This window comes from Enhydra lutris, unplaced genomic scaffold (assembly GCF_002288905.1).
Source record: "Enhydra lutris kenyoni isolate GAN:26980312 unplaced genomic scaffold, ASM228890v2 scaffoldscaffold46, whole genome shotgun sequence".
Taxonomy (NCBI): domain Eukaryota; kingdom Metazoa; phylum Chordata; class Mammalia; order Carnivora; family Mustelidae; genus Enhydra; species Enhydra lutris.
In genome coordinates, this window is record NW_019154130.1 from 8,553,199 (window position 1) to 8,566,277 (window position 13,079).

The 13,079-nt window shown below is 42.7% G+C and overlaps 1 protein-coding gene across 1 annotated transcript in view; it reads left to right on the top strand.

Moving 5' to 3' along the window:
* Nucleotides 1–190: 190 nt before the first annotated feature.
* Nucleotides 191–13,079, top strand: part of LOC111156454 (protein tyrosine phosphatase, non-receptor type 11) — a 91,344-nt gene continuing 78,455 nt past the window's right edge. Inside the window, exon 1 of the mRNA XM_022517374.1 lies at nucleotides 191–373. Coding sequence (XP_022373082.1) covers nucleotides 360–373 — 14 coding nt within the window. The 5' untranslated portion in view covers nucleotides 191–359. The remainder of the gene's footprint in view (nucleotides 374–13,079) is intronic.

Sequence of the window (13,079 nt, forward strand, 5' to 3'; positions counted from 1 at the left end):
GCAAGTGCTTTGCTAACTGCGTCGCGGCGGCTCCACGGAGACTATGAACTGCCATTAGCAGCCGCCGCTCAGTCTCGGGCGGAGTGGGAGCAGGAAGTGGCGGCGGGCGTCGCGCGGGGTGACGTCACGGCAGCGCCGGTGGGGATAGGCGGGGGAGGAGGAGGAGCGAACCGAGCTTGGGGGGCGGCTGCACAGTCTCCGGGATCCCCAGGCCTGGAGGGGGGTCTGCGCGCGGCGGGCTGGCTCTGCCTCCCTGTCCGGTCCCGAGCGGGCCTCCCTCGGGCCAGCCCGATGTGACCGGGCCCAGCAGAGCCTGAGCAAGGAGCGGGTCCGTCGCGGAGCCGGAGGGCGGGAGGAACATGACATCGCGGAGGTGAGGAGCCCCGAGGGCCCGGCCCGGGCCTCGGCCCGGCCCCCGCCGCGTTCGATCAGCCCGGCCCGGGAGGGGGCGCCCCGGCCGGGCTTCGGACTCCCGCTCAGGGTCGCGGGGGGCAGTCTCCCTCTCAACTTCTCGTTCTCCCGGGGCCGGGGGCCCGGCGACACCGCGCCCCCACCTCTCGGGTCCCCATTCATTTCCTGCCTCCCCGAGTTCCGGCTCCCGCAGCCCTGGGGATGCCCGTCAGGACGCGGGCAGGTAGAGCCGCCCAGGGAACCGCGGACGCCAGCGGCCCGGCTCGGCGCCGCATTCCTGACCCATTGCCTCATGAGAATTGCCTCATGGTGATTCCGAAATAACCCCGCTCACTTGGGGAGGCTCCTCGGCTCGGGACGCGGGAGGGGAGAGGAGGGAGTTGCGCGGGGCCGGGCCCCCGACAGTCGAGCCGCTCTGGGTCACTCACTCTGCCTCCCGCGTGCGTTTGGGGGCTTCACTCGGGAACTTGACCCCTTTATGTGGCTCTTTGCACCTCCGTTCCCCCCCACCTCTCACGTGTCAGAAATGGAAAAACTGACTGTATCTGCTGCTATTAGAAGTATTTCCTTCCTCCGCGGTCTTCGCTTTGGGAGATGGGAGGGAAGGGAGCCCTATCTCTTGTTAGCTAATCCTCAACCACGGCCTCGAAAGTCAGGTAACATTAATCGCCCCCGTTTTACGGATGTGGAAACTGAGGCTCAGAAGTTTCATGCTAATAAATGACAGGATTTTGCACCTAAGAGTCAAAGGAGGATTAGTGAATTAATGAGATCCTTTGCAGGTTCAAGGTAATAATACTTCTAATAGCTAACGTTTATTTAGCTCTTACTGTAAGTAAAACACATTTAATTCTCACTGTAACCTTATGAGAAGAGGAATTCTTCTTCTTCTTTCTATTATCCTGGTTCTAAAGATGAGTAAACTGATTTTCAGAAGTTAGGCAGCTTGCCTGAAGTCACTGAACCAATAAGTGGTGGAGCCAGAATCCCCACTGTTTAATCACCATGTTGCTATTATTATTTTATAACTATTGTTAATCATTTGTAAGCCTTATTTTGTTGTTGAACTGCAGTGTGACCTATTGTTTTCAGAAAATAATCCTGTTATTTTGTATTGCCACTCTATATACGATTCACACATAAGACCCATTGTTTGGTCTTTTCCTTTATTGGCTTGCTATGGTCACTGTCTTAGACATTGGAAAAACTGTTTCAAGCTGTTGGGGTTATTTGAGAGAATTTTCAAAATACTGGGCATGTCTTCTCAAAATACACCTGCAAATTATTTATTTGTGGAATGAAAAGAGGGAGAGAAAACAAAACCAAAACCTCTTAGGAAGTGAGTGATTTGGACAGGTCTCCTGGCCAAGTGCTTACAAATCTGGGTAATATAGAACTGCATTTCAGAGGAACAGTGTATAGCCTCAAATGTTCTAATTCTTTAGGGAGCTTTTAAATAAAACAGTTGTCTATTCTTTAATCTGTCAAATAGTCATTGAACCTTTTGTTCCTTGTGTCTGCTGTTCCAGACAAGTAAGGATCTGCTTCTTTAGGAGACAAAAAGACTGGGGGTTGGGAGTGGGGAAGGGGCCGAGTAGTAATAGACCCTACATTGTCCAGCTTGTTAGTGTAGAATTGGAGAAGTTGGGGGTATGGCCAAAGCTGCAGGTGGCAAAGATCATTCCATTTCTCTGGCCCTCTTATGTTATTGAAAAGAAATGCGTGCCACCTAAAAAGTCAGCTTGTGAACATAACACATGTAATTGGAAATTATTTATTATATTTTCAGATTGCAGGTCTGTTTTATTATTTTTAACCAGGTTTTTTTAAAAAAGATTTTATTTACTTATTTGACAGATCACAAGTAGGCAGTGAGGCAGGCAGAGAGAGAGGGGGAAGCAGGCTCCCTACTAAGCAAAGAGCCAGATGTAGGGCTCAATCCCAGGACCCTGAGATCATGACCTGAGCTGAAGGCAGAGGCTTAACCCACTGAGCCACCCAGGCACCCCTTTAACCAGCTTTATTGAGGTATAAATGACATGCATTAGATTACGTATATTTAGCATACAATTTGATGTTTGGATACATGCACATAGTCATGAAACCATCATCATCGTGAAGATAATGAACATGTCCATCACCCCGTATGATGTTTCCTTGTGACTTTTTAAATCCCTTCCTTGTCAGGGGATCACTGTTCTGCTTTCTGTCACTACACCTTAGTTTACAAATCTTAGAATTTTATATAAATGGAATTTTATGTCTGGTGTCTTATACTCAGCATAGTTACGTTGAGATTCATCATGTTGTAGTATGTATCAAAAAGTTCATTTCTTTTTATTGCTTGGTAATATCCCATCGTATGGGTGTACTACCATTTGTTTATCCATCCACCTGTTGATGGAAACATTTGGAATGTTCTGGAGTTTGGCTGTCACAAATAGAGCTGCTGTGAATGTTTGTGCACAAGAGGTATTTACCAAAATACCTCTTGGGGGAATGGCTGGCTCATCTAGTTAATGCATATTTAACTTCTTCAGAAATTGCCAAACTTTTCCAAAGTAGTTATACCATTTATATTTCTACTAGTAGCATATTAGAGTTCTAGTTACTCCACACCTTTAACAACACTTGGTATGGTCAATTTCTAAATTTTAGCCATTTTAGTGGATCTGTCATGGTATCTCATTGTAGTTTTCTTTTTTAAAGATTTTTTAAAATTTATTTGAGAGAGAGAGCAAGTCCTCATGTGTATGAGTGATGGGGGCAGGGGCAGGGGAGAAGCAAACTCCCTGCTGAGCAGAGGGCCAGATGTAAAGACCCTGAGATCATGACCTGAGCTGAAGACAGACACTTAACTGACTGAGCCACCCAGGCACCCCTCATTGTCGTTTTCATTTTTTATTTTTTTTAAAAGATTTTACTTATTTATTTGACAAAAAGGGAGAGATGGCAACAGAGAGCAAAAGTGGGGAGGAGAGGGAGAAGCAGACTCCCCTTGAGCAGGTAGCCTGACGTGGGGCTTGATCTCAGGATGCTGGGATCATGATCTGAGCTGAAGGCAGATGCTTAACTGACAGAGCCTCCCAGGCATCCCCTCACTGTAGTTTTAATTCATATTTTCCTTGGTGACTAATGATGTTGATCATCTTTTCATGTGCTTATTTGCCATCTGTATATTTTCTTTGGTGACATGTCTATTTGATCAAATATTTTCCCCCATTTTTATTCAGTTATTTATTTATTTTTTAATTGAGATTCAGGAATTCTTTATTCCAGGGGCACCCGGGTGGCTCAGTCAGGTAAGGATCTGTCTTTGGCTCAGGTCATGATCTTAAGGTCCTGGGATCTGAACCCTTGGGTCAGACTCTGCTCAGCAGGGAGCCTGCTTCTCCCTCTCCCTCCATGCTTCTGCTCTCTCTTGCTCTCTCTGTCAAATAAATAAATAAAATCTTAAAAAAAAAAAAAAAGAATTCTTCATTCTAGAAACAAGTCCTTTATCAGAATTGCAAATATTTTCTCTTAGTCTGTGGTTTGTCTTTCATCTTTTTTTTTTTTTAAGATATTATTTATTTGAGAGAGAGAGTGCACAGGCATAGGTGGGGGTGGTGGGCAAGAGGGTGAGGGAGAAGCAGACTCTTTTCTAAGCAGGGAACAGGGTTCAGGACTCCATCCCAGGACCCTGAAGTTATGACCTGAGCCAAAGGCAGACAGATGCTTAACCAACTGAGCCACCCAGGTGCCCCCCCCTTTTAAAAATATTTATTTATGTATTTCACACACACACACACACACACACCCATACACCCATGAGTGGGGAGAGGGGGAGAGGGAGAGGAAGAGAATCCTCAAGCAGATTCCTCAGACTCCCCCTGAGTGCAGAGCCTGATGCAGGGCTGGATCCCAGAACCTTGAGATCATGACCTAAACCGAAACCAAGAGTTGGATGCTTAGCTGACTGAGCCCCATTGTCTTTTCATGTTTTTTTTTTTTTTTAACAGTCCCTTTAGAAAGAACAGAGGTTTTAAATTTTGATGAAATCCAGTTTATCAATTTTTATTTTTATTAAGTTAATTGATTAATTAATTAATTTAAAAAGATTTTATTTTTAAGTAATCTCTACACCCCACATGGGGCTTGAACTTACAACCCAGAGATCGAGAGTCATATGCTCTGTTCGCTGAGCCAGCCAGGTGCCCCTCAATTTTTTTTTTTAATGGATCATGCTAAGGAATCTTTGCTTAATTAACCCAAGGTCCCAAATGTTTTCTAATAGGTTTATGATACACTTTGAGTTAATTTTTGTATATGGTGAGGTGTGAAGATTTTATGTATGTGCACACGTACATATATATATTTTGCATATAGATAACCAGTTTTAGCACTGTTTGTCGAAAAGACTGTTTCTTTTGAATTTGTATCTTTGTAGAAAATCTGTTGTCCATTTATATGTGGGTCTGTTTCTGGAATCCATGCTGTTTCATTGATCTGTTTATCTGTCCATATGCCAGTACACATGGTCTTGATTATTGTAGTTTTATTATAAGGTTTGAGATCAATGTTCATCTTCCAGCTTTGTTTTTCTTTTTCAAATTATTTTTAACCTTGGTATTAATTCAATCAAATAGCTATTGAACCAGGCAGGATAAAGCAGTAAGATTGGCAAAGATGCTATTCATTTGGTTGAGAGAGGGAGAGAAAAGAAAAACCTGCGAATGAAGATTACAATTTCAGGTAGTAGTAACTGCTGGGAGGGCAAAAAGCAAAACAAGTGGGGATAATGTTAGTTTGATGAATTTAGGAATGATCTCTCTGAGGAGGTGACCACAGGAGTTGACTCCTGAGTGACCAGTGTTATTCTCAGTTTCATTTTGCCTAATTATCAAAATAATTCTTCTTGGTGTGTATAAGATTAGACTTTGTATGCATTCTGTAATTAAAATGTCAGCATATTCAGTATACTGCTATTTCTCAACGTTGTAAGTAGGGAAATGAAGGCAGTGAACAATGAAATGACTCCCCACCCACCCCCCTACAGGTGATTCAGTGGTGGCAGTACCGAATTTAGATTTTTGAGGTTGCTGGTGTGCACCACTCTGCCTTGCTCAGCTGACAAAATTGCCTGCATTCTCCAAGCTCTCTTTCAGCATATGGCAGGTCCTTTCCTTTTCCTTTTTTTTTTTTTTTTTTAGGATTGTTTACTTATTAGAGAGTACTAACAGGGATAGGAGCAGAGGGAGAGAGAAGGAGAAGAAGCAGGCTTCCCGCTGAGCAGGGAGCCCAACATGGGACTCGATCCCAGGACCCTGGGATCATAACCAGAGCCGAAGGCAGACGCTTAACTGACTGAGCCACCCAGGCGCCCCTCCATTTGCTTTTGTTCTCTGAAAGATGATGTACGGTGACTTGAGCCAGAGAGGAGCGGAATGTTTAGCTTGTTCTCAGACTCCAGGCTTTTGGTTTATCTGTTGCTGGTCAAGTACGTTTTGTCCTAGGCTCTCCCTGGTGGCCATGTTGGTTTCTCTCCTGTGGGAGTAAGTAAACGTGCCTTGCTGAAAAATAACAGGCTTTGGCCTTCCCAGGTGCGACTGGGATGACTTCATTAATGTTGTGTCCCGATGTCAGCTCCGGGTTTTGGCCAGAACTGCTCAAAGGCAGGGGCCACTGCTAAGATTACTTACCATTCTTGCGCATGGTCAGTGCAGAGACTTAGAGAACACACAAGATCCTGAAAAAGCAGAGCCAGCTCAAGTTTGTGATTGTTACTAGTGGGCCTTAGTGTGCTTTGTCAGGCAGCTGTAGAACAATAGGATACTGTCCTTATTCCTCTTTCCCTCTGGGAAACAGACAGCACTTGCCATCTGACGCTGACATGTCTAAGGCTAGGCAGATACTGCCTCACCTTTAAGACAAGGCAAATGCTCACTCTCTGTGGGAGTTGTGGACTGTGGCCAAGACTTTAACACCCTGAACTGGATTCAAACTCCCTAAATGGGAGCTCAGTTCACTACTGCGATTCGGAGGGTTGTGTGCATTTTGCAAACTTACATGTGCCGTGGTCCTTGACAACATTGAAATGTGGAAGATGTTATTCATGGTTGCAAGGAGCATTGAATTCAGAGAGGGAGACAGACTTGTGTGTCAGCATCAAATGAGTTTGGTAAAGCTAGTACCAAACTGAAATAGAAATTTATCAGGAGAGGATATTCTGTTTAGAATACATATGTACATGTATACATATAAATACACTGTATATGTCTGTATATACACACATAAATATATACAGACATAGGATATGTTGCTTGGAAAGGTAGTGAATTCTAGATGCAAGTCTTTATCCTCCCATGGAACCATTCTTCTTCTTCTTCTTCTTTTTTTAAAGATTTTACTTATTCCTTTGAGAGAGAGAGCACAAGCAGAGAGAGAGGCAGAGGGAGAGAAGCAGACTCCCTGCTGAGCTGGGAGCCCGACATGGGGCTCCATCCCAGGAACTGGAGATCATGACCTGAGCTGAAGGCAGATGCTTAACCATCTGAGCCACCCAGGCCCTCCCCATGGAACCATTCTAATGAAACATTGATCCACTCACTCAAGAATTATTATTGTGGGATTACTGTGTGCCAGGCGCTGTGCTAGGCCCTCGGTGTTCAGGTGTTGGGAAACAGCGAGTGTGGAAGGGCTGAGGTGGGGAAGTTCTTGGAGCACTTCAAGAGCAGAAGGGAGCACACTGGGGATGCTAGGGAGGTAGGTGAGGACTGGACCACACAGGACCTTATGAGGTCTTCGAGGGTCATGTGGACCATGGCGAGGAGCTTGGATTGTATTTTAAGAGCAGCGTAAAGCCATAGAAGGATGTGATCAGGGGAGTGGCATGAGCTGGTCAGTTTAAAAATATCCCTCTGGCTACTGTGAAGGAAGGATTGTAGGAGACACGAGTGGACTCGGGGAGAGCAGACAAGTGAGGGAGAGCCTTTGAACTAAGGTAGAAGCCGTTTGTAGAAAGACTTTCAGAGGCAGTTTGCTTTTGTTGCCTTGTCGTCAGAGCTGTGGTGCTAAGCACTGAAGTTCCATGAGAAGATATCATAAAGACAGAGCTATCCGCTACCATTAAAAAGCTGCCTCAACAACTTTTTTCTAGCTTCTGTTACTTAGACTGCTTGTCCCCATTGACTGCCCATTCTTCATGACTTACCCTTTTCCTATAGGATATTAAAATTTAATTAGAAAAGAGGAATATTCTTATAATCTGCAGCAAGTACCAAACTATAAACTTTCTCCCCAAGGACAAAGATAATGATTTTTTCAGAGCAGCTGGTAAGAAAGATATACCCAGTGTCACTTTATATTTAGTCGAGAAACTGAAATTAGACTTTGGATCCCTAGTTTAAATTCTCTTCTTAGCATGGCAGCCTTGAATAAGAATAAGTTCCTGAAATTATTGGCCTGCTTGACTGTTTCCCCACACCACTGGGGGAAGAGGGTGCATAGATAAAACAAAATATTCAGCATCATTGTATTTTCTTTTTGGTTCATCAGCTTTTTTTTTTTTTTTTTTTTTTTTAAAGACTCGCTTGACATAAATAAGTTCCTATCCTCAGAGAGCTAAGGCCTTGCAGAATCTGCCTTCACAGACAGGGAGGGTTGGGGGTAGGGAGGTGGGTGGTTATCTAGATTCCTGGTGTGATTTCCTAGCAAATTGTTTGGGTTTGTAAACTCCCCTGCAGGCAGGGATTCTGTCTTTTGTTTCTTCAAGCTCGCTCAGGCTCCTGTGTTTTAGGCATTTCGTTTTGGACATTGATTTGTGGCTCTTTCTTACAAGTGGTGGTGTGTATGTGTGTGTGTGCGTGCACACATGCTTTCAGCAACTTGGAAGAGATGGGTGGTACCTGCCTAGGCCATGTGTGACCTGAGACCCTTATTAAGTAATAACGCCAGAAGGTGGCCAGTTAGAAGGGGTTGTCAGGGGCGGCAGGTTTGCAGATGTTGGAATGAGCAAAAGGGGGACACTTTTCCTTCCCTCTCGCCCATGTGACTTTTTCTCTACTTCCTTCCTCCTGATGTCTTATCCTACCTGTTTTTTATCCAGCTCCCCCAATTTCATTCCATCAACAGCCATTAATTAAATGACTAGTATGTACATGGGAGGACTGGAAATGTATCTGTCTCTTCTCATCTGATACCCTTAGACCCGTGGTATTAATCACTTTGTTGATAAACTCAAGTGGAGTTCTGCTAATTTGCATTTTCCCATCTTTTCAGGTAATGCAGATGCATTTATGCTACTTTTTTTTTTTTTTTTTTTAAGGTTAGACTAACTTGTACTACTTACATTCACACCAGGTGGGAAATGGGGCCAGGCTTCGAGATGTATGGCCTCAGTACCTAATATTACAATTGTTCATAATCCTTGAGGCCAGCCCCATGATATTAATTCTACTGTTTGTCTTTACCCTCCCTAATTCTAAGGGATGGAGTGAACTCCAGCTTCTCCTTAGTAGTAATAAGCATGCTACACATCAGTGATTGAACACAAATATTAAATGTAAGTGGGAAAAAGTTTTTGGGGATTACCAGTGCTTTTTGAAAAAATTGCTAAGGAAGAAGAGTTTAAAATAAATCAAAGCTCTCAAGTACATAGGTTATGGACTAGAACTTTTTAATTTCTAATTATATGCTATTTGAAATAATGTAGGGATAGCCCCTGAACCCTGAAGTTGTTTATTAAAAGGCAGTGTAACATAAATGATACATATGTCAGAGTGGCCTGTGTGATACTGACATAATTATGCCTGAGAAGAATCTTTCCTGCTGTTTTCCACCAGTAATAATAATGCTAACAAAGGTGATAGCCAATGTTTATTAAGCCCTTGCTCTGTCCGGTCTTTGTTTTAAATGCTGGTTACAGTTTCCCATGTAAACATCACCCTCCTCTGTTCATTCTTAATAACATGATCGGTATAATTGTAAGTTGTAAAGGAGATAATAGAGTTTATTTAATAAAGGGGTAAAGAGACAACCGTTGGCCTTATCTCCTCTTGTCAATCTACGTGATGGGTAGAGTGGTGTTTACATACACTTTCCGCAGTGGAAGTCAATTTATAATATCTTTTGCACCTTCAGCACCAGCAGGATACTTTATGTAAGCGATATTTCTGTGAAACATGCAAAGGTGAGAACATGTGGTTACAATAAGACAAGATGTGGGTTTAGATCCTGCTTTAGAAACTTTTAGAAGTAAATAGGAGAATGTAATGGTTACATTGGCACATGGCATTCAGTAAATGTTACCGTAATTTTAACCAGCCATAAAGTATGATAGCCAATACAACATTATTTTGTTCTTGCTGTCGGAACTGGTTCACAATTGCTGAAAAAAAGCCTTTGTAATAAGCGTGGAGAGATCTTCTTGATTTCATAATTTGTAAGTTCTTATTTAAATATATAATATTATTGGTAGTAAAACTATAAATCTGTCTTCTTTCTGTCCCCATACTCTCTCTCCATGTAAGTTCTCATCTCTGTCTTCTCCCTGTCACCCCTTTTTGGTACCTAGTATAGCCAGCTTCAGGGATAAGGATGGATAACTCACTGATGATGGGAATCATGCTGGTGTCTTGAGCAAATGGATTTTTCAGAAAATTTTAAAATAATTTTTAACTTTACTTGGAATTTGTTTCAAACTTTGAGAAAAATTATAAGAATAAGAATAATGCAAAGAACATGCATATGGATGGAATACCATTTACCCAGATTTACAACTGTTAACTTCCCATCCCATTTGCTTCACGTTGTGTGTGTGTGTGTGTGTGTGTGTGTGTGTGTAAATACACATATATAATATTGTATAATTTTTTCTTCAAAATTTGAAGATAAATTACATAAATCATAGCCCTTTGCTCCTAAATACTTGTGTTTATTTTCTAAGAATAAAGTTATCTTTTTAAAATAAGATTTTTATTTATTTATTTAACAGAGGGGAGAGAGAGAGAACAAGTAGGCAGAGGGAGAGGGAGAAACAGGCTCCCCACTGAGCAGGGAGCCTGACATGGGGCTCGATCCCAGGATCCTGGGATCATGACCTGAGCTGACGGCAGACACTTACCTGCCAGGCACCCCATCTTTTAAAATTTTTAACTAGTAATTTTACCATCGGTAATAATCCTTTTTTTTTTTTTTTAAGATTTTATTTATTTATTTGACAGAGATCACAAGTAGGCAGAGAGGCAGGCAGAGAGAGTGGAGGAAGCAGGCTCCCTGCTGAGCAGAGAGCTCAGTGCGGGGCTTGATCCCAGAACCCTGGGATCATGACCCGAGCCGAAGGCAGAGGTTTTAACCCACTGAGCCACCCAGGCGCCCCGGTAATAATCCTTTTATCTAACCTGTTGTATTCCAGCTGTGCCAGTTGACCCAATCATGTCCTTCATAGCATTTTTTTTTTTTCTTCTTCTAGTACGGGATTCAGTTGTATTTAGTTGTTAGATCTCTTTAATCCAGAATACTTCTACAACCTTTTGTCTTTTATGCTAGTGATCTCTCCCCCTTCCCCTCTTAAAATAAAATATTTCTCATTTTGAATTTGTTTCATCATTACTAGATTTCAGCCAGAGTACTATGTAGGCGATACTGTATTCTTCTGGAGTATCGTATCTCGAGATGCATGATGTCTACTGGTGATGTTAATTATCAGTGACTACCTGGTTAAGCGTTTGTCCATTTTCTCCTTTGTATAATATTTTCTCTCTTTTTTTCTTTCTTGGTAAAGATTTTATTTATTTGTCAGAGGGAGAGAGAGAGAGCGAGCGAGCATAAGCAGGGGGAGCAGCTGGCAGAGGGAGAAACAGGCTCCCCACTGAGCTAGGAAATGGATGTGGAACTCGATCCCAGGACTCTGGGATCATGACCTAAGCCAAAGGCAGATGCTTAACCAACTGAGACACCCAGGCGCCCCATATTTTTTCCCTTGTAACTAATCAGTGGTTGATGAAGACACAGTGTAAGACCATGCAGGTATCCTGCTCACCGCCCCCCCCCCCAGTTTCTCCCTAGACTTAGCACCCATTGATGGTTCTTGGCATATCCAGTCTTTACTGTAGTAAGATGCTTGCTAATTGCATAACAGGGACATTTAAAGTTATACTTCAGGGGCACCCGGGTGGCTTAAGATGCTTAAGCATCTGCCTTTGGCTCAGGTCAGAATCCCTGGGTCCTGGGATCGCGTCCTGCGTCGGGCTCCCTGCTCAGTGCAGAGCCCATTTTTCCCTCTTCCACTTCTCTTGCTCGTGCTCGGGTTCCTGCTCTTGCTGTGTCTTTCTCTGTTAAATAAATAAAATAAATAAAATCTTAAAAAAAAATAAAGTTATACCTCAGTTTTATACAGCAGTAGCTTTTTAAAAACAGATACAGAAATATATATATTTTTTACGTACTTTGAAATATTTCTTTCCGAATTAAATTGCAAGATGCAAAAACATAAACCTGTGCCTTATCCTGACCTTCTCCAATCCAAATAATTAGGAAGGGGAAAAATATTTAATATGTTTAGAAAAATGCAACTCATATTAGTAAATGAAAATACATATATTTCTTTCAAATATGTTTGCTTACTGGCTTTGTTGAAGGGAAAAACAAATCCAGAATATAGGTGTGATTTTTAAAAAATGCACTTAATAGAAAGAAAATTATATTTTCTTCTGACTCATAAATTAAAGCCGAAAACTAAACAGTTTATATTCTGTCTACCAGAACCCTGGTAGAATGGTTGCCAAACTTTGTAGCGATGTTTATGACTTTGGTTCTTTTCTTCCAATGTCCCGATTAAATATAAAATTTCATTGCTTTAAATGGGGTTTGTTTATGGGGGTGCACAATGTGGTCTACTTTATTTAGCTTGTCCTATAGAAAGAACCCTGAGCCCCTGTTTTGTTTTAGAGATAGTGCAAGGTGAGGGAGGGGCAGAGAGAGAGGGAGAGAGAATCTTTTTCTTTTTTTTTTTTTAAAGATTTTATTTATTTATTTGACAGATCGAGACACAGCAAGAGAGGAAACAGGGGAAGTGGGAGAGGGAGAAGCAGGCTTCCCATGGAGCAGGGAGCCTGGTGTGGGGCTCAATCCCAGGATTTTGGGATTATGACCTGAGCTGAAGATAGACGCTTAACAACTGAGCCACCCAGGCACCCTAAGGGAGAAAGAATCTTAAGCAGGTTCCACGCCCAGTGCAGAGCCCATTATGGGGCTGGATCTCATGACCCTGAGATCATGACCTGAGATGCAATCAGGAGTCAAGTGCTTAACCGACTGAGCCACCCAAGCATCTCATTTGTTTTTTAATATGTATTTGTTACCATGGTTATGAACACCTGCACATTTACAGATGAGGGGCACACAACAAAGCTGGGGGAAGTACTGTAAAGGTGCAAGAGTGGTAACAGAGACACAGAGAAGCAGACCAAGAGTTCTTTCCCTCCTGGTATAGTTAAGATATCAAATTTAGGGTTTTTCTAATGCTTTGGGAGGCTTTGGGACACATTTTTGCCTTATGCACAAGGTGTCCTGGACCTGTGCATAAGGAAATTCTTTTTTTTTTTAAGATGTTATTTATTTATTTTAGAGAGCATGTGTGCACATACACACACCCGAGAGAGGGCAGGGCCAGAGGGAGAGGGAGGAGC